General features: G+C 42.9%; 1 protein-coding gene across 2 annotated transcripts in view; it reads left to right on the plus strand.

The window, feature by feature from the left end:
• Positions 1 to 22,978, plus strand: part of LOC112264675 (transcriptional repressor p66-beta) — a 51,425-nt gene that overhangs the window by 12,482 nt on the left and 15,965 nt on the right. For both annotated transcript variants that reach the window (XM_024441442.2, XM_024441443.2), the window contains exons 2-9: positions 14,154 to 14,528; positions 15,383 to 15,512; positions 15,729 to 15,860; positions 16,490 to 16,618; positions 17,366 to 17,533; positions 17,839 to 18,223; positions 18,582 to 18,784; positions 21,848 to 21,958. In XM_024441442.2, coding sequence (XP_024297210.1) covers positions 14,155 to 14,528; positions 15,383 to 15,512; positions 15,729 to 15,860; positions 16,490 to 16,618; positions 17,366 to 17,533; positions 17,839 to 18,223; positions 18,582 to 18,784; positions 21,848 to 21,958 — 1,632 coding nt within the window. In that variant the 5' untranslated portion in view covers position 14,154. The remainder of the gene's footprint in view (positions 1 to 14,153; positions 14,529 to 15,382; positions 15,513 to 15,728; positions 15,861 to 16,489; positions 16,619 to 17,365; positions 17,534 to 17,838; positions 18,224 to 18,581; positions 18,785 to 21,847; positions 21,959 to 22,978) is intronic.

Here is a 22,978-nt window from a genome sequence, read left to right on the forward strand (position 1 = left end):
AATTTTCTGGAATTTTCTAAGCTGTTTAAAGGCACAAGTCAACTTAGTGTATGTAAACTTCTGACCCACTGGAATTGTGATACAGTGAAATAATCTGTCTGTAAACAATTGTTTGAAAATTACTTGTGTCATGCACACAGTAGATGTGACTTGCCAAAACTATAGTTTGTTAACAAGAAATTTGTGGAGTGGTTGAAGAACAAGTTTTAATGACTCCAACCTAAGTGTATATAAACTTCTGACTTCAACTGTATTTATTTGGAAGCCCCCCCACGCCAATTGTACGTGGATGTTGTTGCTTCTGAGATGTGAGACTGATTTTCTCTGTCACAGTCTAACCCTTGATAGGCTTACTCAACCTGAGGGTAAACAAAAACCACCAATATGAAATGAGATGTTGTAAGTCTGTCAACATCTCACGGTTGCAGTGCTTACTATTGACTTTGAACTCACATCCTCTTATCCATAACTCCTGAGCAGTTCAAGCCAACCAATTACAACTCTGTTGCCATGGGCGCAATCTGCCTAATTGGCCTCATTAGTGTCAGAAACTAGCCGTATGCAAATTCTAGTCATATTCCCAGCAGAGCCCCCCATCTGAGTAATATACGTCAGTGTGTGGGTTGATCAGGATGTAGGTCCAATTAGTACATTAACCAATGAGCTGAGCTGCTGCCTCCTGCCCAGACCTCCCATTGGCTTTTAAAAAATTGCTGTGCCTTGTTGTTTTTGCTATTCCCAGACATAACTTTATCAGCACAACATTTGTGATACGGTTGACCTCAAATTCCCTTTCTAACAACAAAAATGTGTTACTGATCAGTCCTAGGCTATAGTAACATTATATATCTACATTTGTGCGAAAAGAGCACAATAAATGTGAGCTATGGACTGCCACCTTTTGTCCGACTAATGTGAACTTTACTTGTGATCTGTGTCTACCAAACTCACAGCACTGATGGTCTTTCCAGAAAATATGTATTTTTACATTTTTAGATTTTATTGTGTTGATGCATTGATTGTATATTTATTTGTAAATGGGATCAAATAATTCAGCATTAGCTGCTATTGATACCATGTAATGTTGCTTCATTGAAAAGAATGTATGAACTATTCTCTCTATCTTGTAGCTCAATCAATTGGCCCACTTACCATCACCAGTTTGTTTTTCTATGTAGTTGCACAACGTTTAGTGCAAAAGCCAAGCTAACGGTATACCTCCCAGCAACTCGTAAAGCTAATTGGCGCATTGTTCCAATTCTCTGCCCTGCCTTAGTGTGCCAGTGAATTTGTCAATAATCCGTTTTTAACAGATTTGGTGACTAATGAAAATGGGCTAGTCTACATTTCCCCTCCGTTTTCTTGAACGATGGGATTTAGACGTTCTCGCTGTATGCTTCCACTGTTTTCTGCTGACAACATTTGCAGATCCAGGTAGTTTTCCAACCTGCATCAAGGTTGATTCCAATCGTAAGACCAATACTAATCAAAGTATTGATTTCTATCAACTAGATTCGTTTTTTATTTTTATAAACTCATCAATCAATGTTGATTTGAGGTACTAAGCCTGGAAACCAATATAAGGTTATATAATTACTAAGGAATGGGTATGGAGCTCTTGTCGGAAACCTTTGTAGAAACCAAGCTTTGGCCCCAAATGAACCCACATCTCTGGCATTTTGGTGCTGCTCACCATTTGGTAAGCTCATGTTCCCCTATAATGCATTTTCCTTAACTATAAGCACTATAAAAGAAAAAAAGGTGGCTCATCTGCAAATGCTATTACACCGAAGAGATCTTATTGAGTGAAATGGAGGGAAAGGTGGAAACAGGACGTCTGCAACGCCAGCGTTTCTGACCTGTATGGTGTTTTGTCTCCTGCAATACATCTCCTGCGCCGTTATGAGGTGCATGAATGGCTGCAGCATGAGATCATGAAACCAGTGTCTGTTGCTGAAGTAATATTTCTGCTTTATGTGCCCTTGGGGATGTCGCACTCTCGCCTGGTGCGTTGTCGCCTGTGTAAGCGAGTTCACAGTGTCTGTGCCCTGCTGTGCAGAGCCGCATCGGACTGCTCTCCTAATCACAAAGGATTGGCTGTTTGTCGTGACGACCTTCAACCCCGAGCAGGGCAGCTCAACTGCCTTAAATCTGGACTTTGTCTCCATTGTGCAGAAATGCGGGTCTGCCGCCGAATGTTAATCATAAATATCCCTCAGGAGTTCAGAGCATACAGCTACGCTAATGAAAATAGGCCCTTATCTGATCCGTTGATACTAGGGTCGCAAACGGCCTGTGGAATTCAGAAGAACTCCAAATCTGAGGATGCGTGAGGGATACTCGGGGATTACAGCCAATTTAAACACCAGTCACGTGTAGGAAGCTATTTTCAGCAACTCAAATCATATGACAAAATTATATGACCTCCACATGATGTCATAATTCCAATAGCATTATTGCCATGTTCAACTGGCTAATAAATGTTCACCAGTTCGTGAAAGGTTCATAGGAGTTCTCTCAGAAATCCATTAATCACAATGTAAAGCCAGTATTTCTATGTTCCATGTTATTCCTCAGACAGTTTATATTTATCTGTGGTACAAGCACACCACCCTATGTCTATAGTTACTCTATCCTGCTTTGGAACTGGGAATGTGGAACTAGAGATTAGTCAGCCATCAATGGCCATGGGCGCTGTGCTCAAATTAAAGATGTCTGCCCTATAGCCTTAGAGAAGCTGACTCATGCCAACACTTACCTTTTCACTTCACCGACCATTATCTTCAACAAATAGGTGCCTATTCCTCATCCGCATGAACTTCCATGAAACACTATAATACAACTTTGAATGAAGTTTGTTAATTATGCAAGCTAGTTAATCAATTAGACTCCTTTTAATTTCAGCATATGTACATAGTTGTGGCACTATCCCTCCAAACCACATACAAGGCCAAGGGGAATAGCAGGACTGGATTGTGCGTTTCCAGAAAGGTCCCAGAGCCCAGCAGCCACCTCGCATCCCCAGAGACTTGCAATGCTCACCCTGTCTGACCCTGTGACAAGGCCAGGCTTTTATAACTCCTAACTGGGTCACAGCCCAAAGCTTTGTGATACCATGCCACAAATTACATACATTACTTAGAACACCATACATAAGTGACTTATAAGGCCATGGTGATAACGGTGATGATACAGATGATTTGTAATGACAAATATGTTGACTCGATTAGGGATTCAGCCCCAGAGCATTTCACAAGGGTGAGTGTCCACTTGTGCTATGGTGATGGCGGCCATTTTGTGTGCCTGCAATGCTCGCTCGGCATCAGATGCGGTGAAGAGGAAAAGGATTAATCGAGCCAATTGAGCTGGTGGGTGATCAGACAAACTGGATGGGTAGAGCCAGAGATTTTTTGGGAGTTTGGCCAGGATCACAGGATAGAGATGAGGGGGCAGGGTGGTGTTGCCCCCCCCCCTGCGCCTCTGCGATAAGCACCCCCTACCATCAGACGAACGTAACGGTTAATAAATATATACATATATATATATTAGTAAAAGAGGATGCTCTCATAGTCTTGTGTGAAGTTGAGTCATAAGAGGGTGAAAAATGTCATTCTGCTCTTTCTCTCCCTCTCTCTAGCCCTGGGTGAAAGATGCAGTGCCACCAGCGTTTTGGGTTGGGGAAGGTGGGGTGCAGGAGTTGCGTCAGCCAAATGAAGTGGCATGATGCAGATCATGTGAAATGAGCTGCGGATTCCACAGTATTGTTGCAAATGGCCTTATTACTGTTGTACCCCACCACCTGGAATTTGGCCTGTTTGGTAAACTCTCCAAACCAGTTATGTCTAGTAGCATAGGACGATTGATTGTGTGGACGTTTTGACGTTAAGGTGTCTGGAGGTGGTGGATTTTTGGGGTGCAAAATAAAGAGGCGGACATTTTGCTGTGTGTGTGTGTGCTCTGATCTGATCGACAGGCAGCAGTTGTGTGCACATAAAGAAAATGGTGTGTGTCGGTGTGGGGGATGGGGGGAGTTAATGGTTGGCATTATGACAGGGTAGCGTGTCAAGAGAGCGTTTTTGTTTTTTTTTTCTGCTCGATCTTCCTCTGTCCTCGCCCCCACCCTCCCACCTATCTCTTCCTCACACAGCATCCCCCACCACGCACACACAAGTGCTCACACACTTTTTTAGATGGGGGTAATGTAAATGCATTAATAAAAAATAAAGCCCTCCGCTGTCAGTACCTTCGAGGGCCCCCAAAAAGTAAGCATGTGTGTTTATTTTTACAACAAGGGGGAGAGATGGGGGGGGCAGGCATACTTCTATTTTTTGGGGAGGGGGGTGCAGAGGAAGGGAGGAGTCACTTATGCACACTTCTTTGTGGTGTGGCACAGCTGTAGTAGAATGCTGGAGAGGGGAAGACGAGGGTGGAGCATGGATGAGGGGGGGTTACAAAAGAGTGCCTTATTTAGGAATGGTCTGTTATGTTCCAGTGACAAGTTTTTGGGGTAGGATGCCCGTCTCAGCCCCCTCACTGTCCCTGGGTTCTGACTGCTCCGTGTGTGTGTGTGATTGAGTGAATGACAGGGTATATTTACAAAAAATTTGATTTTTCTTTAAAAAACAAGGACATTTCTATATATACTACCGTTCAAAAGTTTGGGGTCACTTAGAAATGTCCTTGTTTTGAAAGAAAAACACTTGTTTTTTTTGTCCATTTAAAATAACATCTTATTGATCAGGATACAGTGTAGACATTGTTAATTTTGTAAATAACTATTGTAGCTGCAAACGGCTGATTTATAATGGATTATCTACATAGGCATACAAAGGCTCGTTATCAGCAATCATCACTCCTGTGTTCCAATGGCACATTGTGTTAGCTAATCCAAGTTCGTCATTTTAAAAGGCTAATTGATCAATAGAAAACCCTTTTGCAATTATGTTAGTCCAGCTGAAAACTGTTGCTGATATAAGAAGCCTAAAAACTGGCCTTCTTTAGACTAGTTGCGTATCTGAAGCATCGCTGGTGTTTTGCGTCTACTATTTAATGAAGCTGCCAGTTGGGGACTTGTGAGGCGTCTAGTTCTCAAACTAGACACTCTAATGTACTTGTCCTCTTGCTCAGTTGTGCACCGGGGCCTCCCACTCCTCTTTCTACTCTGGTTAGGGCCAGTTTGCACTGTTCTGTGAAGGGAGTAGTACACAGCGTTGTATGAGATCTTCAGTTTCTTTGCAATTTTTCGCATGAAATAGCCTTCATTTCTCAGAACAAGAATAGACTGACGAGTTTCAGAAGAAAGTTCTTTGTTTCTGGCCATTTTGAGTCTGTAATCGAACCCACAAATGCTGATACTCAACTAGTCTAAAGAAGGGCAGTTGTATTGCTTCTTTAATCAGCACACCGTTTTCAGCTGTGCTAACATATTTGCAAAAGGGTTTTCTAATGATCAATTAGCCTTTTTAAAATGATAAACTTGGATTAGCTAACGCAACATGCTATTGGAACACAGGAGTGATGGTTGCTGATAATGGGCCTCTGTACGCCTATGTAGATATTCCATAAAAGAAATCTCCCGTTTCCAGCTACAATAGTCATTTACAACATTAACAATGTCTACACTGTATTCCTGATCAATTTGATGTTATTTTAATGGACAAAAAATTTGCTTTTCTTTAAAAAACAAGGACATTTCTAAGTGACCCCATGTTTGTGTGTGTGTGTGTGTGTGTGTGTGTGTGTGTGTGTGTGTGTGTGTGTGTGTGTGTGTGTGTGTGTGTGTGTGTGTGTGTGTGTGTGTGTGTGTGTGTGTGTGTGTGTGTGTGTGCGCACGTGTCAATGGCAATGTGAGGTGAGGAACTCTGCCCAGAGAGGGGGGGTGGGGTAAATGAAAAATGGCGATTTGGGGTAAAGGGGGATGATGTTCTTGTCTCAAATTATCTCTCCTCCCTCTCGCACAGTCTTTCTTTCTTTTTCGATTCCCTTAGCTGCTGCTGCGTTGGCTGGCAAAGTGCCCAAAGCCATGAGTCTGTCACGGAATGCGCGTGTGCAGGTTTCTGTGAAAGGAGGGATGGGAGGGCGTTTAGGCGGAGGGATAAGGGGGAGAGTGGTTGGGGAGAAAGAGTCTGGTTTGTGTAGCAGCTGACTGAAACAGCCATTATATTATGTAAAGGCAGACGGGGGAACAGTGGGGGCAAGACTGACGCGCACCACAGAAGCCTCACTGATTGGCTCGGCCAGTGCCATTGTTGGCCATGCGCGTGCTTGTGCTCTTTTTTTAATTTTTATTTTCTGTCTCTCATTAGAGGTGGGTGGCTTGGCATGGAGGTTGCAAGGGTGTTTATACATGAAATGGAGACTGTGATTCACATCATGCCTTTTGAGGCATCCAAAATGAAACGAGGCGAATGTGCACTCGCATTGCCTCGACACTCCCTGCATTCTTATTATTGAGGAGGGGATATTACGTTATCATAAAAGATTCCTCACTTTTTAAATTTTTTTTTTAAAGAGAACGCTTCAGATCTGGAGATGATAATATTGAGATGTAACAGAATGACAGGCTGAATAGATTTAATGGTGCCAGCCAGAAGAATAAGATAATGCTATAGATGAGGGGGAATTATAGAAAGACATCACAAGGAATAATCCACTAATAGGGAAGTGATTAAGCGATAAAAGGGGCCAATTAAATCTCTTATTTGAATTCCAATTGATGAGGCGCTCGCTACATGACATTTTTGTAAAGTTAGATGTAGGGCCTTTGGGATTAATTAGATGATGGTTCCTGTACAGCGGTGCAGGTGAACTACTAATGCTGATGGCTCAGTCTTACAAAGGTCAGTTCGAGGCAGGTGTTTGCATACTGTGACCCTTTTGTGGGCCAAATCTTCTAACGAGATTCAGTGCTGAAGTTGAGAACATTTTGGACTAGAAAAAGAGTCTTCGCACTCTTCGAACAATGCACATTTCAGTAATTTAATGTGCCAGGCTTTTGACCTTTGTCAGAGCATCTGACTCTCTGATCGCTTAAAACAGAATGTGACTGTTTTGAGAAGCCAGTGAAACAAACTTGCCCTTGAAGAGCCTGACCTCCACATTGCCCTTCACTTGGCAATGACCAGCAAGCATTATTTTGACAGTTGAAATCACAGCAAATTGGGATCCATTTTGTCTTTGAGACCCTTAACTTTTGGGCATTACTTTACTGGTGGTGGGTACTTCTGGCTCTTTATTCGGTTTCAAGTTTTGTGAGACTCATTTGCACCAGGACTAAAACCTTAGTGCTAAAGTGGTAGGCTATAAACGGAATACTTCACAAGAAAGTAGACCATTGGTATGTGTTGTGAGGACCAAGGATTCAGTGGAACACAGTCACCAGTCTTCTTCAGACGGTGTGTCTGGAGACTGTTTTCTTCTTACCAGACCTCATCAAACACCTCCATCTCTGTGAGGTCAAGTGCGAATCAGACCACATCCGTCAACATGGCTGAACACACATAGCGGTTACAGTCTAGCATCCTCTGTGCCTGTCACCAAGGCGAATAAGGTCAGAACGTCAGCAGAAAAAACGTACTATACAAGGTTGACCACTGTTGACGTATCTATTTATAATGGCCATTAAAATGTTAGCTATTCAAATCATATCCAAAATTATTATGAAGGGTCTAGAAATCAAAGGTTTAAAAACAATCAACAATCAATCAAATCAAAGTCCTATGCTGCTAGACAAAACTGGTTTGGAGAGTGACGACTCATGTTTTCTTTTAAATCCGCAATCTGGATCACTGCACAGCCTCCTGGAGTATCTAGATCATTTCTCTAACCTCTCTGGATTATAACTGAACTATGATGTACCATATTGCATATTAGATCACAAAAAAAGTAAACTTTTTCAGATTCCTGTGTAGTTACCAATAAAATAGTCTGACGGTGGACATACTCGATATTCATATAAATGAATAGGTTACCCATTTACTTACAGTGCATTCAGAAAATAGACCCCTTGACTTTTTCCACATTTTGTTACATTACAGCCTTATTGTAAAATGAATTCAATCGTTTTATTTTTTTATGTTGAAATTTTTGCAAATGTATAAAAAAAGTCCACAATTACATACAGTGGGGCAAAAAAGTATTTAGTCAGCCACCAATTGTTCATGTTCTCCCACTTAAAAAGATGAGAGGCCTGTAATTTTCAATATAGGTACACTTCAACTATGACAGACAAAATGAGGAAAAAAAAAAATCCAGAAAATCACATTGTAGGATTTTTAATGAATTTATTTGCAAATTATGGTGGGAAATAAGTATTTGGTCAATAACAAAAGTTTATCTCAATACTTTGTTATATACCCTTTGTTGGCAATGACAGAGGTCAAACGTTTTCTGCACCTGAGCTCAATTAAGTCTCGTAGCAAAGGGTCTGAATACTTATGTAGAAAACGGTATTTCTGTTTTATATGTAATACATTTGCCAAAAAATATATAAAAACCTGTTTTTGCTTTGTCATTATGGGTTATTGTGTGTAGATTGGGGAAATTTTTATTTAACCCATTTTAGAATAATGCTTTAACGTAACAAAATGTGGAAAAGGGGATGGTGTCTGAATACTTTCCGAATGCACTGTATGTGGCCCTGCCTACACCGAACAACTTGTTTATTTTAATTATATTGGCAGAAAATAATCTACATTTATTTTGGCAAGCCAGACAAAATTCAATGGGCTTATTTTATATAATGAATATGAATTCGGAGAGGGCTTTAATGATTTAAATATTAAAGCATAGAGAGAGGTTCAAAAGGCTTCAGTCATACAAGAGTTATACTTAAATCCAAACTTGTTCTCCAGCAGATTAGTAAGAATGGCTCACCCTGTTTAAAATAAATAAATAATAATAAATGTTTGTTTTTCCCTTTATCCAGATTACAACATCCTCCACTTTCGGTTATTTGAAAATGAAATAATGTACAAAATGTGTTATTTTTAAAACAAGCCATAGAAAGCTGGTTGCAATTCCGAAAGGTTGTAAGTTCAAATCCCCGAGCTGACAAGGTACAAAATCTGTCGTTCTGCCCTTGAACAGGCAGTTAACCCACTGTTCCTAGGCCGTCATTGAAAATAAGAATTTGTTCTTAACTGACTTGCCTAGTAAAATAAAGGTAAAAAAAAAAAAATCCACCAGAAAAGACAGAACAGGTGTTATGGTTAACTCATATTCTAATTGATCTAAAACAAATTCTACTTTTTCTTAATGATATCATAAATAGCACTGGTGGAGTTATGTCACACATCGAGCTAACAAAATGACAACCAATTGATTGCAGCATTACTGCAAAAATGGAGGAGGCAAGTCAAATGGGGGAGAAGCTAAGGAACTTGTCTGTCAGCCCTACATTATTGACCAAAATTAGTATAAAATGTTTTTAGTGATAAATAAAAAAGTATACCAGTTCCATTTAATAAGGACCAAAAAATTCACATCTACGCCATACAGGTTGCAAAATATTTCATAGATTTTCAATGTGCCGATTCCATGCTGCTTGGTTTATGAATTTATGCACAAACAACGCCTGATTCAAAACTTATTGTTTCAATTTAAATTATAATACAAAATTCTTGCAACCAATACAATGTTTTGTATATGGAGGATACAATAATCCCAGCTCTGCAGATTTTGCTGCAAAGACACAAAATCATTTGATCACTTGTTTTGGTACTGCCCATATGTAGCTTGTTTTTGGTCACAGGTTCAGGAATGGCTGAAAATAGCAACATGTACCTAAAACTAACTCTGTAAATAGCACTGCTGGGTGATTTGAAAATCCGTAGTCAATCGATCAATAATCTAATAATACTCTTCTTAAAAATCTAAAAAATTTGATTTCGAATGTATAGCAACTATGACAATCGAATGGTTCAGAACTGTTGTGAAACATTACAGCATAGTTGAAAAAATATATGGCAAGTAGAAATCAAAAGTGGGTGGTTTTCAGAGATAAATTGGAGGTGCTAAGGGTAGCGGAAGGGCGGGACTAAAGGAAAAGAAGGATAAGTAAGGTCACATGTATATGTATACTTTGGAAGTATAAGTCAAAGTATCGTTGTCCATTAGTTTACTCCAATTAGAGGGGTGATAGAGTTAGCGGAATATAATAATGAAAGAAAATACATTGAACACAAATATAAATGCAACACGTAAAGTGCTGGTCCCATGTTTCACGAGCTTGTATAAAAGATCCCATAAATGTTCCACAAGCCAAAAAATAGTGTTCACAAATTTGTTTACATCCCTGTTAGTGAACATTTCTCCTTTGCCAAGATAATCCATCTACCTAACAGGTGTGGCATATCATGAAGCAGATTAAACAGCATGATCATTACACAGATGCACCTTGTGCGGTGGACAATAAAAGGACACTCTAAAATATGTAGTTTTGTCACACAACACAATGTCACAGATGTCTTTTGGGGGAGCGTGCAATTGGTATGCTGACTGCAGGAATGTCCACCAGAGCTGTTGCCAGAGATTTGAATGTACATTTCTCTACCATAAGCCGCCTCCAACATCGTTTTAGAGAATTTGGCAGTATGTCCAACCGAACAACAACCGCAGACCCCGTGTAACTACCCCAGCTCAGGACCTCCACCCGGACAGTTGATGAAACTGTGGGTTTGCACAAACTGTCAGTAACCGTCTCAGGGAAGCTCATCTGCGTGCTTGTCATCCTCACCAGGTTCTTGACCTGATTGCAGTTGGCGTCATATCTGACTTCTGTGGGCAAATACTCACCTTTGATGGCCACTGGCACGTTAGAGAAGTGTGCTCTTCATGGATGAATCCCGGTTTCAACTGTAGAGGGCAGATAAGCAGACAGCGTGTATGGCGACGTGTGAGCGAGCGGTATGCTGAAGTGTCAACATTGTCAACAGAGTGCCCCATGGTGGCAGTGGGGTTATGTTATGGGCAGGCATAAGCTATGGACAACGAACACAATTTCATTTTATCGATGGCAATTTGAATGCACAGAGATACCGTTGTAACCTGATGCCCATTGTTGTGCCATTCATCCGGCGCTATCACCTCATGTTGCATTATAATGAACGGCCCCATGTCGCAAGGATCCGTACACAATTCCAGGAAGCTGAAAATGTCCCAGTTCTTCCATGGCCTGCATACCCCCCAGACATTTCACTAATTGAGCACGTTTGGGATGCTCTGGATCGACGTTTACGACAGCGTGTTCCAGTTCCCGTCAATATCCATTGAAGAGGAGTGTGACAACATTCCACAGGCCACAATCAACAGCCTGATCAACTCGATGAGAAGGAGTTCTGTCGCGCTGCATAAGGCAAGGTGGTCACACCAGATACTGCATTTTCTCTTCTTCTTTTAAAAAGAAGTGTCTGTAGCCATCTGTATTCCCAGTCCCAGAAATCCACACATTAGGGCCTAATGAAATTATATAAATTGACAGATTTTCCTTATATGAACTGTAACTCAGTAAGTCGTTAACTAACTGTTGTATTTTGCGTTCATATTTTTGTTCAGTGTATATTTTAATAAATATATGCAGGGGGGGTGGATTGTAAATTATGCGGAATATATCTGCAGTATCAAAGCTGATCTACCCTCTTAAAAAATAATAACTCTGTAGCATAATAATGCTACTGTCACTTACAGGCCCTTGCGCTTCCCCTATGAACATTTGTAATCTCTCATCTTCAAACCAGAACAGAAAGGGGAATGGGATGGGAATGGGAATGGGATGGGGAAGCATCGTGTCACAGAACACCTGCATTGAGGAGGTGTATGTGACTACAGACAAGTCATCCTCCATGGCGGTACGACTACAGCACTGTTTGACTGTTGGTGCAGTGCGCTCATGTATGCATCACTGAAGGCCTCATCTGTCATCTGTTAACTGAGAATGAACTTGGCTCTCCCTGCACATTGTCTGAATATGAATCGGAACAGTTTCTTAATTTGGATGGGTTTTCATCAAATATTGGCTGTGTCTGCAATGGGAATCCATACATATATGCTGCCACGGGAAACGTATCTTTGTAGAAAATCCTGGAAATACCTGAAGATCATAACAGAGCCATACATCCACAGATTTGAATGTAATCAGCGTGTTTTTCCCCAACATCTTGTGTTCATACTATCCTTTGATGTGCTGTTGTTTATGTTATGTTTGTATGTCTGGTTGGGATGTTTTATCTAATATATTTCTGACAGCTATCTTGTATTTTGTCTACGTATAGACAGCGGAAAGCATTTTGTAAGTTCCGTTCTGAACTGTCTGCTTATTGTTGGGTCTTTTTACCTCAGAAAGTCCTCTCTATGCAGAGCAAGATCTCAAGGAACCAATGCAGACGTCAGAGCACTATGCAGTGCAACGCCTGATAGTAATGCACTTAATCTCAGGCTTGCTATCTATGCTGACTGGAATACAAATGTATTGGGCAGATAGGGAGTTGCCAGCAGACAAAAGCCGACACACACTGTCTGGGGGTGTGGGTGTGTGTCCTCGGGCCTTCCCATAGCCCACCCAAGCGTGCTTAACTTAGTGTGACTGGCACGCACACACATGATCATTTAGATCGTTTGTACGTGACACATGGTCAAACCCAGAGCAGACTATATGTATGCACACAATTTAACTCACGGGCACTTAAACATGTACGACCTCATGCGCATATGTTCTCCACATACATTGATCATCCACTATCTAGTATGATCTGGATTGATACTGGCCTCTGAATAATGTTTCTCCCTATGTGTGTATTATAGGACCGTTCTTTAGAATCTAAATCTTACGGCTCTGCTGTGACTGTACCGAGGGCTCATTTCATGTGCGTTATGAAGATGTATGTGTAAAAACGTACAATCTGAAATTGTTGCCTTATTCAGTAAACATGCAATTACTGTGACAATGTGAGTTATTTTTTTATATATTTTTTTGACTTCCAGCTTGCATTCCTGACACAGGCTTTTGATTGGACCAAATGTTCAGTCAGTCTACTTATAGCAACCAGTCACATGACAAAGCCGTGTTTGTTAGAGGTCATTGGTTGCCACCCAACCGAAGTCTTCCTCACTGATGTGATCCACATAGTAACCACGCACAATTTGGCTCGCATTTGATTTGATTTGAAGTTTTCTGAGCAAAAATAAATACAAATTAAATGTGTTTTTTTTATTTTAATTGTTGGACTTAAGACTATTAAAAACACTAGCATATCAGCTCCAAGTGAAATGATTGATTGTTTTAGTCAAATATTATCTGTTTGGGCTTCTTGCGGTCAATTTGCAGTCGACAAATCATTTGCAATTATGCTCCGCCACCCTGACCATCCTCTAAAGAAAGATCGGCCCACGGCCGAATCTAGTTGAGGATCCCTGTCCTAAAGAGATGTCTTGAGTACCACAATGTAGGTGACTTGAAAATGTCAAGTCAATGTTTAACACGCATTAATTTTATTTGTGTGTTCCTTCTCATGCATTCATTTGCTGGATAGGAACTTGTTTTAATATAACGACATGACATGAATAACTATCATCCACTTGTTAACATAATTGTCAGTTAGTCACGGGTCAGTGCACCTGATGTCATCTGGTGCTGTAGCAAAATAAGGACACCCCCATTCACTGAAGGTGGAAGAGTTCACTCTCACAGATTCACCATTGAGAATGAGAATTCTGTAGGCTTTCAAATATTTTACAATTTCCCTCTTTTGAAAGACTCAAATATTTTTTTAAATATCTATGTTGACTTCAATATTAGTGCCATCAAGTGGTGAATATGACTGGTATCTAAATGTAATGCTTGTGTATTTAGTTCATTCGATGCTGTCAACGAGTTGCCTGATTGCGTAGTTAGTCAGTGCGCAGTCAGGAATATAGCAATCCCACACACTCATTTTTACATGGACACACACATAAAGAGCAACAAAGGCCCTATTTTCACTATAAAATACACAGCTCCAGGGCGAGACTGTTCGTTTCGAGGTGTTATCTTCACATAGGCCCCTTCTCAACCATGGTTCATAAGTATCTGTGATGTGTGAAATGCTTTCAAATATTTGGTTGAATTGAATTGCGTTGAATTGAACCTCACGTTCCTCCCTCCCTTCCTTTGTTTCCAGGATGGAGCGGATGTCTGAGGAGGCGCTGCGGCTGAACCTTCTCAAGCGGGGCCTGGAGACGTCCGAGGAGCGTGAAGAGGCCCTGGCCAAGCGCCTTAAGATGGAGGGCCACGAGGCTATGGAGCACCTCAAGATGCTGGCCCTGCTCAAGCGCAAGGACCTGGCTGCTTTGGAAGGGGCAGCAGTGGCAGCCGGGTCCCTGGACGGCGGGAAAGGCGGACTGGGGGGGAGCCACCACCACCAGAGTATGCTGGCGGGCGCGGCGGCGGCCTATGAGGAGAAGATGAACGGGAGGCTGGGGGGCCACGGAGGGCCGAGTAAGAACGGCAAGGAGAACATGGTGGACGAACCAGTGGACTTCAGTGCCAGAAGAGGGTAAGAATCATATAATTAATCATGATTTAAAATGGATGAAGAACAGGTGATGGGTGGAAATGAGTCGTGCAGAAGATGTGGACTTTGGAAGTGTATTTAGTTGGTGTGTTATGCAGATTTGAAAAACAAAAACACCTTATACACGTATTCATGCGATGCGCACTGCAGAGGACACCAGAAGAAGAATTATCACTGGAATATCACAGTGAATTATTGTAATGTTGGTCACATTAATCCCATGAGGGATGGGTTGCCAACTAATGTAATTCAACATATAATTCATTCATTGTACACTACATATTGTTGTAACCTGTTTAGTATTGTGTTACTCAGTGTAGCTCCATGTAGAGGAGGTAATGCAGCGTAGCTCCATGTAGAGGCGGCAATGCAGTGTATCTCCATGTAGAGGAGGTAATGCAGTGTAGCTCCATGTAGAGGCGGCAATGCAGTGCAGCTCCATGTAGAGGGGGTAATGCAGTGTATCTCCATGTAGAGGAGGTAATGCAGTGTAGCTCCATGTAGAGGCGGCAATGCAGTGCAGCTCCATGTAGAGGAGGTAATGCAGCGCAGCTCCATGTAGAGGAGGTAATGCAGCGTAGCTCCATGTAGAGGAGGTAATGCAGTGTATCTCCATGTAGAGGTGGTAATGCAGTGTATCTCCATGTAGAGGAGGTAATGCAGTGTAGCTCCATGTAGAGGAGGTAATGCAGCGTAGCTCCATGTAGAGGAGGTAATGCAGTGTATCTCCATGTAGAGGAGGTAATGCAGTGTAGCTCTATGCAGTGCTAAACAGCGTACACCATTCATCCTCTGTTGGACGTCATTCGCTGCTGGTCCCCCTCTCCCACCTCCAGCGATGTGGACCGTGAGCGACACACTCCGTCCCCGGACGTGATCATCCTGTCGGACAACGAGGCTTCCAGTCCCAGGGGGACGCCCCACCCAGAGGAGAGGCTGCACCAGGCCAACCTGGAGATCTTCAAGGTACGTTGTCACCACTTGGCCTGTGTGGTCTAGGGGTTAAAGCCACTGACTGTGACCCTGGCACACATGTAGACCAGAGTGGGCATGGTTCGAATCTGCTCCACCGCCCTTCATACTCACACTCCTCCTACCTTTCCTGTCAGCCCTTTACTGTCCTATCCATAAACGTGTGTGTGTGTGTGTGTGTGTGTGTGTGTGTGTGTGTGTGTGTTCTAGGGGAAGACTGGCGAGGAGCGGCAGCAGATGATCAAGGCTCTGAGGGAAGAGCTGCGTCTGGAGGAGGCCCGTCTGGTGCTGCTCAAGAAGCTTCGGCAGAGCCAGATCCAGAAGGAGAATGTCGTGCAGAAGGTTAGTACCAGAGTTGACGCTAATACCATTCCGTATTCAATTCAGAAAGCTGATTGAAATATCGTTATAGAAAATGAGACCCAGCACCCCTAGTTTGTGACAATATATTGGTGTTACAATAACCTTAGCCAGCTACCTCACTTTACAATGGATAATCACCCGGTAAACAAAAATCGCAATCAGGGACGCATTATCGCTAAAATTAGCATCAAATATCATAATGGCTCCTATATCCCACAAAATACAGGCACCGAAACAGCCTGATACTAGTGAAATGGGAATGGCTCAGCAGGTAGCAGTGTTACCTACGTCCCCTGTTTGAAGTGGTAGTGAGATTGTGCTGACACACAGGCTAAATATCTCAATGTCTCAGAGCAGGAGTAAACATGGCATAGATCAGTGGCGTTATTGTGTGCTGTGTGCGTCTCTGTTTTGAAAGGGAGAGAGAGAGTTTTGCGTGTGTGTTCGTTCGCCTGCCAGACCTGACCCGGGCACGTGTAAAACATGATATATGTACATATGTACATGATATACATTGCACAAATTGATTTGTAACGTCGGTGTGTAATGTTCTCTATTGTTTTTTAAAATTGTTTTCTATTCTAACTGTTCTATTCCAACCCATCCAGGTACCAGTGGTCCAGAATACCCCCTCTTTAGTGCAGCCATCCCCCATCCACAGTTCACAGGGGATGGGAAAGCTGCCGGTGCGCCCTGGCATGCACACCCCGGAGCCCCAGAACTTTCGCACTGCACAGGTGTGTGTGTGTGTGTGTGTGTGTGTGTGTGTGTGTGTGTGTGTGTGTGTGTATTGCAGTGATTTTGGCAGTAGCCTGACCGGAACTCTACCTGCACCTCTGGTCTGAGCCGAACCTGCTATCCACAGCTCCAAGAGCATTGTTGCTCCTTCAGTTGGAACGTCTTGTAATGCATTACATACCAACACTGTAGGATCAATACTCAAAGCTAATTTGTGTTTGCATGCTTAGGCAAATCTATTTCACTACTCTTTGGATCATGTTTGTGTTTAGAAAAGTATATCGTTCCTGGTTAGGTTGATATCTTACATCTATGTTAGGAAGACATTGTTAGGAAGTCATTGCCATGATCCCTTGAATTGCACATGGGTTGGTCAGGTCAGCTTTTTATCTAAGCTGTTCACTGTCTGTCTGAACTGTGACAATAAGGCCAAGTATCTATTGCCCTCTAGTGACCACAAACGGTACAACATATACCCATTCATAGAATCATTACATTCGTGAGTGACTAGCTCTCTCTGTTTCAATGGCACACGCCATGTAGCAAATGTGGATTCCTGATCAATTCAATTGTGGAATTAATTCAAATGCATCCAAATTTTTATTGTTCTCATAATTCTCCCCATTTTATTAACCCACTCCTCTTTATCACTTTCTCACCTTTTCCTGTCCCTCTTCCTCCTCTATACCTGCTGGACATCCCTTCTCTTCCTATATCCTCTAACCTTTCCTCTCCTCTCTCCACAGGGTCAAACAGTCATCAGGTCGGGGGCCAATGCCTCCCTGCCACCGATGATGATGTCACAGAGGGTCATCGCCCCCAACCCATCCCAGCTACATGGCCAGAGAATGCCCTCCAAGCCTGGCATGGGCCGCTCCAGCACGGGCAGTATGAGCAACATCAGCTACCAGCAGGTATGGTGCCACCCCTCTACTCTCCACGTTTCAGTAAACACTGGTTGCATTCCGATTATCTAACCTTCACCCATGAGTATGCACTCGGTCACGCCCCCTCATGCATTTAAAAGCATTGGATCATTGCAAGCATGGCTGGAGGATGTTCCCACTATATTCCTTATACCACTTCATCCCTTGAGCATGTTTAAATGTCATAAAAGCCACCCAGAGGACCATTCCGTGTGAATAATAGCAATCACTTCAACTTGTCTCACTGTCTTTCCACTGTGCCCCTTTTCCCTTGTGTGTTGAATGCACCACAGGCCACCAGCCAGCAGGTGGCGGCGTCCCAGCGTTCGGGTTCCTCTGCAATCTACATGAACCTGGCCCACATGCAGGCGGCAGGGGCTGGTGGTGTGGGCGGTGTGGGGATGGGCGGCAGTGGGATGGGCGCTGTCAGCCCTTCCACCATATCGAGCGGCACAGGTGGCGGCAGCAGCTCCGGCGTGAGTTCCCTGGCGGACCAGGCCAGCAGCCAGGCGGCAGCCAAGCTGGCCTTGCGCAAACAGCTGGAGAAGACCCTACTGGAGATTCCCCCACCCAAGCCTCCAGCCCCACTGCTGCACTTCCTGCCGTCGGCCGCCAACAGCGAGTTCATCTACATGGTAGGCCTGGAAGAGGTGGTGCAGAGCGTCATCGACAGCCAGGGTGAGCCACTGGACAGGCACCACTACAAATCTACAAATCACACCGCATCCCAAATAACTACTCATTATATGATCAAGATTAGTGATTCTGCACCTCACCATGCTGTCCAGTAAAATCTATCTATAATCTATATTCTGTTAACTCATACCCAAATAATGTTGTTAACTTATCCTATACTCATATTTGTGGCCAAAGCATACATTTATGAAAATAATGAAACAACTTTGGAAGGAAACTATTTTGTAATTAATTCTAGCTAATATTTCATAGAAATCTGTAAACACAGGACAGTTAGTTTAAACTGACCCCCTCAAGAATCAAAACCTTTAATAAATTCCTCTCTCCTGCCTCTCATCAGGTAAGCTGCGGGGGACGCTGTCGCGCATGGAGCCCTTCTTCTGCGGCCAGTGCAGGATCGACTTCACACCCCACTGGAAGCAGGAGAAGGGCGGGCGTATCCTCTGTGAGCAGTGCATGACGTCCAATCAGAAGAAGGCCCTGAAGGCGGAGCACACCAATAGACTGAAGAACGCATTCGTGAAGGCCCTGCAGCAGGAGCAGGTTAGCTCGACCCCTTTTAACAGGGCTTTAACAGGGCTTTAACAGGGCTTGCTCTACAGGTATTGGAAAGTATTCAGACCCCTTGACTTTTTCCACATTTTGCTACATTACAGCCTTATTCTAAAATGTATTAAATTGTTTTTTTTTCTCATCAATCTACACATAATGCCCCATAATGACAAAGCATAAACAGGTTTATTAGACAGTTTTAGCAAATGTATATATAAAAAACAGATATCACATTTACATAAGTATTCAGACCCTTTACTCAGCACACAGCCAAGACAACACCTTCGGGACAAGTCTCTGAATGTCTTTGAGTGGCCCAGCCAGAGCTCAGACTTGAACCCGATCAAACATCTCTGGTGAGACCTGAAAAAAGCTGTGCAGCGACTCTCCCTAACCAACCTGACAGAGCTTGAGAGGATCTGCAAAGAAGAATGGGTGAAACTCATGTGCCAAGTGTGTAGCATCATACCCAAGAAGACTTGAGGCTGTACTCGGTGCCAAAGGTGCTTCAACGAAGTACTGAGTATAGGGTCTGAATACTAATGTATATGTGATATTTCTGGATTTTTTTTTATATACATTTGAAAAGTTACTAAAAAAACTGTTTTTTCTTTGTCATTATGGGGTATTGTGTGTAGATTGTTTAAATGTTTTATTTTTAAATCAATTTTAGAATAAGGCTGTCAGGTAACAGAATGTGGAAAAAGGGAAGGGGTCTGATCACTGTAATCTGATCTAAAAGACAACTGATCCTAGATCCACATTCCAATTTATGAATAGGTGCCCAGATTTTATTTTTCACATGTAATGGCATGGATTAAAGAGATCCAGTGCTGTGATAAGGTATTTGCCCCTTTTCTGATTTTCTCTATTTTTGCATATTTTTGATACTGAATGTTATCAGATCTTCAACCAAAACCTGGTATTAGATAAAGGGAGCCTGAGTTTACAAATAACAAAAAATATATATACTTATTTTATTTTTAGCAAATTTATGCAACACCCAATTTCCCTGTGTGAAAAAGTAATTGCCTACTTACAGTCAAATACTGCTTGTGCAACCTTAAGCTGCAATGACTGCAGCCCTTTAATTTTTTGTTTTTAAAACATTTATTTAACTAAGCAAGTCAGTCTAGAACAAATTCTTATTTTCAATGACGGCCTAGGAACAGTGGGTTAACCTTGTCAGCTCGGGGATTTGATCTTGCAACCTTTCGGTTACTAGTCCAGCGCTCTAACCAATAGGCTACCTGCCGCCCCAAATGCTTCCTGTAGTTGTTGATCAGTCCCTCACGTCGCTGTGGAGGAATTTTGGCCCACACTTGAATGCAGAACTCCTTTAACTCAGTGACATTTGTGGTTTTTCAAGCATTAAATGCTTGTTTCAAGTCCTGCCACAACATGTCGATTGGGATTAGGTCTGGACTGTGACTAGGCCATTCCAAAACATAAAATTCGTTGCCTTTTATCCATTTTCATGTTAACTTGATTGTGTGTCTTGGATCATTTTCTAGCTGCATGACCCAGCTGTGTTTCAGCTCACAGACAGATGTCCTGACATTCTCCTGTAGAATTCTCTGATACAGAGCAGAATTCATGGTTCCTTCTAAGGCAAGTCGTCCAGGTCCCGAGGCAGAAAAGCATCCCCGGGTCTCCTGATTGGCGCAGTGGTCTAATGCACTGCATCGCAGTGCTAGCTGTGCCAATAGAGATCCTGGTTCGAGTCCAGATTCTGTCGCAGCCGGCCACGCCGGGAGACCCATGGGGCAGTGCACAATTGGCACAGCGTCGTCAGGATTAGGGGAGGGTTTGGCCGGCAGGGATGATCTTGTCCCATCGCGCTCTAGCGACTCCTGTGGCGGGCTGGTTGCAATGCACGCTGAGACGGTGGTGTCAGACACATTAGTGTGGCTGGCTTCTGGGTTGAGCGGCCATTGTGTCAAGAAGCAGTGCGGCTCGGCTGGGTTGTTTCGGAGGACGCATGGCTCACGACCTTCGCCTCTCCCGAGCGATGGGACAAGACTAACTACCAATTGGATACCACGAAATTGGCGAGAAAAAGGGGTAAAACCAATTAAGAAAAGCATCCCCAAACCATCACACTGCCAGGTTGAGGTTCTTACTGTGGAATTCAGTGTTTGGTTTTCGCCAGGCATAATGTCATCTAAAAAGTTATACTTTTGACTCGGCTGTCCAAATAACATTCTTCTAAGAGTCTTGATGATCATCCAGGTGCTTCCAGATGCTTTTTGGCAAACTTGAGTCAACATTTTGGACAAGTCAAGGGGTAACATTTATGTCTGGCAAACACTGCATTCCACTTTAAGAACCACATACCAATGGTCAAGTATAGTGGTGGTAGTGTGATGGTTTGGGGATGCTTTGCTTCCACAGGACCTGGACAACTTGCCTTAATAGAAGGAACCATTCATTATTCTATATATCAGAGAATTCTACAGGAGAATGTCAGGCCATCTGTCTGTGAGTTGAAGCTGCAGCACAGCTGGCTCTAGCAGCAAGACAATGATCCAAAACACACAATCAAGTTAACAGGAAAATGGTTAAAAAAATGTTTTTCTTTTTTTAAGGTTTCAGTATGGCCTAGTCACAGTCCAGACCTAATCCCAATTGAGATGTTGTGGCAAGACTTGAAACGAGCAGTCAATGCTTGAAAACCCACAAATGTTGCTGAGTTAAAGCAGTTCTGCATGCAAGAGTGGGCCAACATTCCTCCACAGCGATGTGAGAGACTGATCAAAAACTACAGGAAGCATTTGGGGCTGCAGTCATTGAAGCTAAAAGTGGCACAACCAGTTATTGAGTGTACAGGGGCAATTACTTATTCACATAGGGGAATTGGGTGTTGCATAACTTTGTTAAATAAATAAATATAATAAGCATCAATGACTTTTTACAAGTGTGTGTGTGTGTGTGTGTGCTTTTGTACTTTAATTTCTTGTCTGTTTCTCACCCCCACTCCTTGTCCCACAATTTGTTTTCCATATGTTGTCCATTGTCTCAACCCTTATCTCTTTCTCTCCTCATGTTTAACAGGAGATTGAGCAAAGGCTCCAGCAGCAGGCGGCCCTCTCACCCAGCACGGCTCAGACAGTTCCCAATGTCAGCAAGGCCGAGACCATGATCCGACATCATGCCCTGCGTCAGGTAACGGGTCTACACTTAGACACCTTAAAGTGACAGTTCACTGCGAAACCTTAATTTGTCAGCTGTTGTCAGACCTCAAAAGTAGACTGAAAATCTTAAGTGTTATTACATACAGCCGGGAAGAACTATTGGATATAAGAGTGACCTCAACTTACCAACATAATGACCAGGAATACGACTTTCCCGAAGTGGCTCCTTTGTTCGCACCACCACCCAGAGGCCGACCCAAAACAACGTCACTGCAGAAGAGGTAGCCGGAGGGGCCTCCTGGTCAGACTTCGAAGGCGTGCACACCACCCACCACTTCCGAGTATATTACTCGCCAATGTCCACTCTCTAGACAACAAGGTAGACTAAATTAGGGCAAGGGTTGCCTTCCAGAGAGACATCAGAGATTGTAACATTCTCTTTTTCACGGAAACATGGCTCTCTCGGGATATGTTGTCGGAGTCGGTACAGCCACCGGGTTTCTTCATGCGTCGCGCCGACAGAAATAAACATCTCTCTGGGAATAAGAAGGGCAGGGGTGTGTGCTTCATGATTAACGACTCATGTTGTAATCATAACAACATACAGAAACTAAAGTCCTTTTGTTCACCTGACCTAGAATTCCTTACATTCAAATGCCAACCATATTATCTCCCTTCAGCAAATCCGACCACGACACCATTTTGCTCCTACCGTCCTATAGGTAGAATCTCAAGCAAGATGTACCTGTGACAAGAACGATTCAATGCTGGTCTGACCAATTGGAATCCACGCTTCAAGATTGTTTTGATCACACGGACTGGGAAATGTTCCAGGCAGCCTCAGAGAATAACATCCATTTATACACTGATTTGGTGAGTGAGTTTATAAGGAAGTGCACTGGAGAGGTTGTACGCACTGTGATTATTAAAGCCTACCCTAACCAGAAACCGTGGATAGATGGCGGCATTCACGCAAAACTGAAAGCGTGAACCACCTCATTTACCATGGAAAGATGACTGGGAATATGGCAGAATATAAACAGTGTAGTTA

The sequence above is a fragment of the Oncorhynchus tshawytscha genome, linkage group LG13 (assembly GCF_018296145.1).
Source record: "Oncorhynchus tshawytscha isolate Ot180627B linkage group LG13, Otsh_v2.0, whole genome shotgun sequence".
Taxonomy (NCBI): Eukaryota; Metazoa; Chordata; class Actinopteri; order Salmoniformes; family Salmonidae; genus Oncorhynchus; species Oncorhynchus tshawytscha.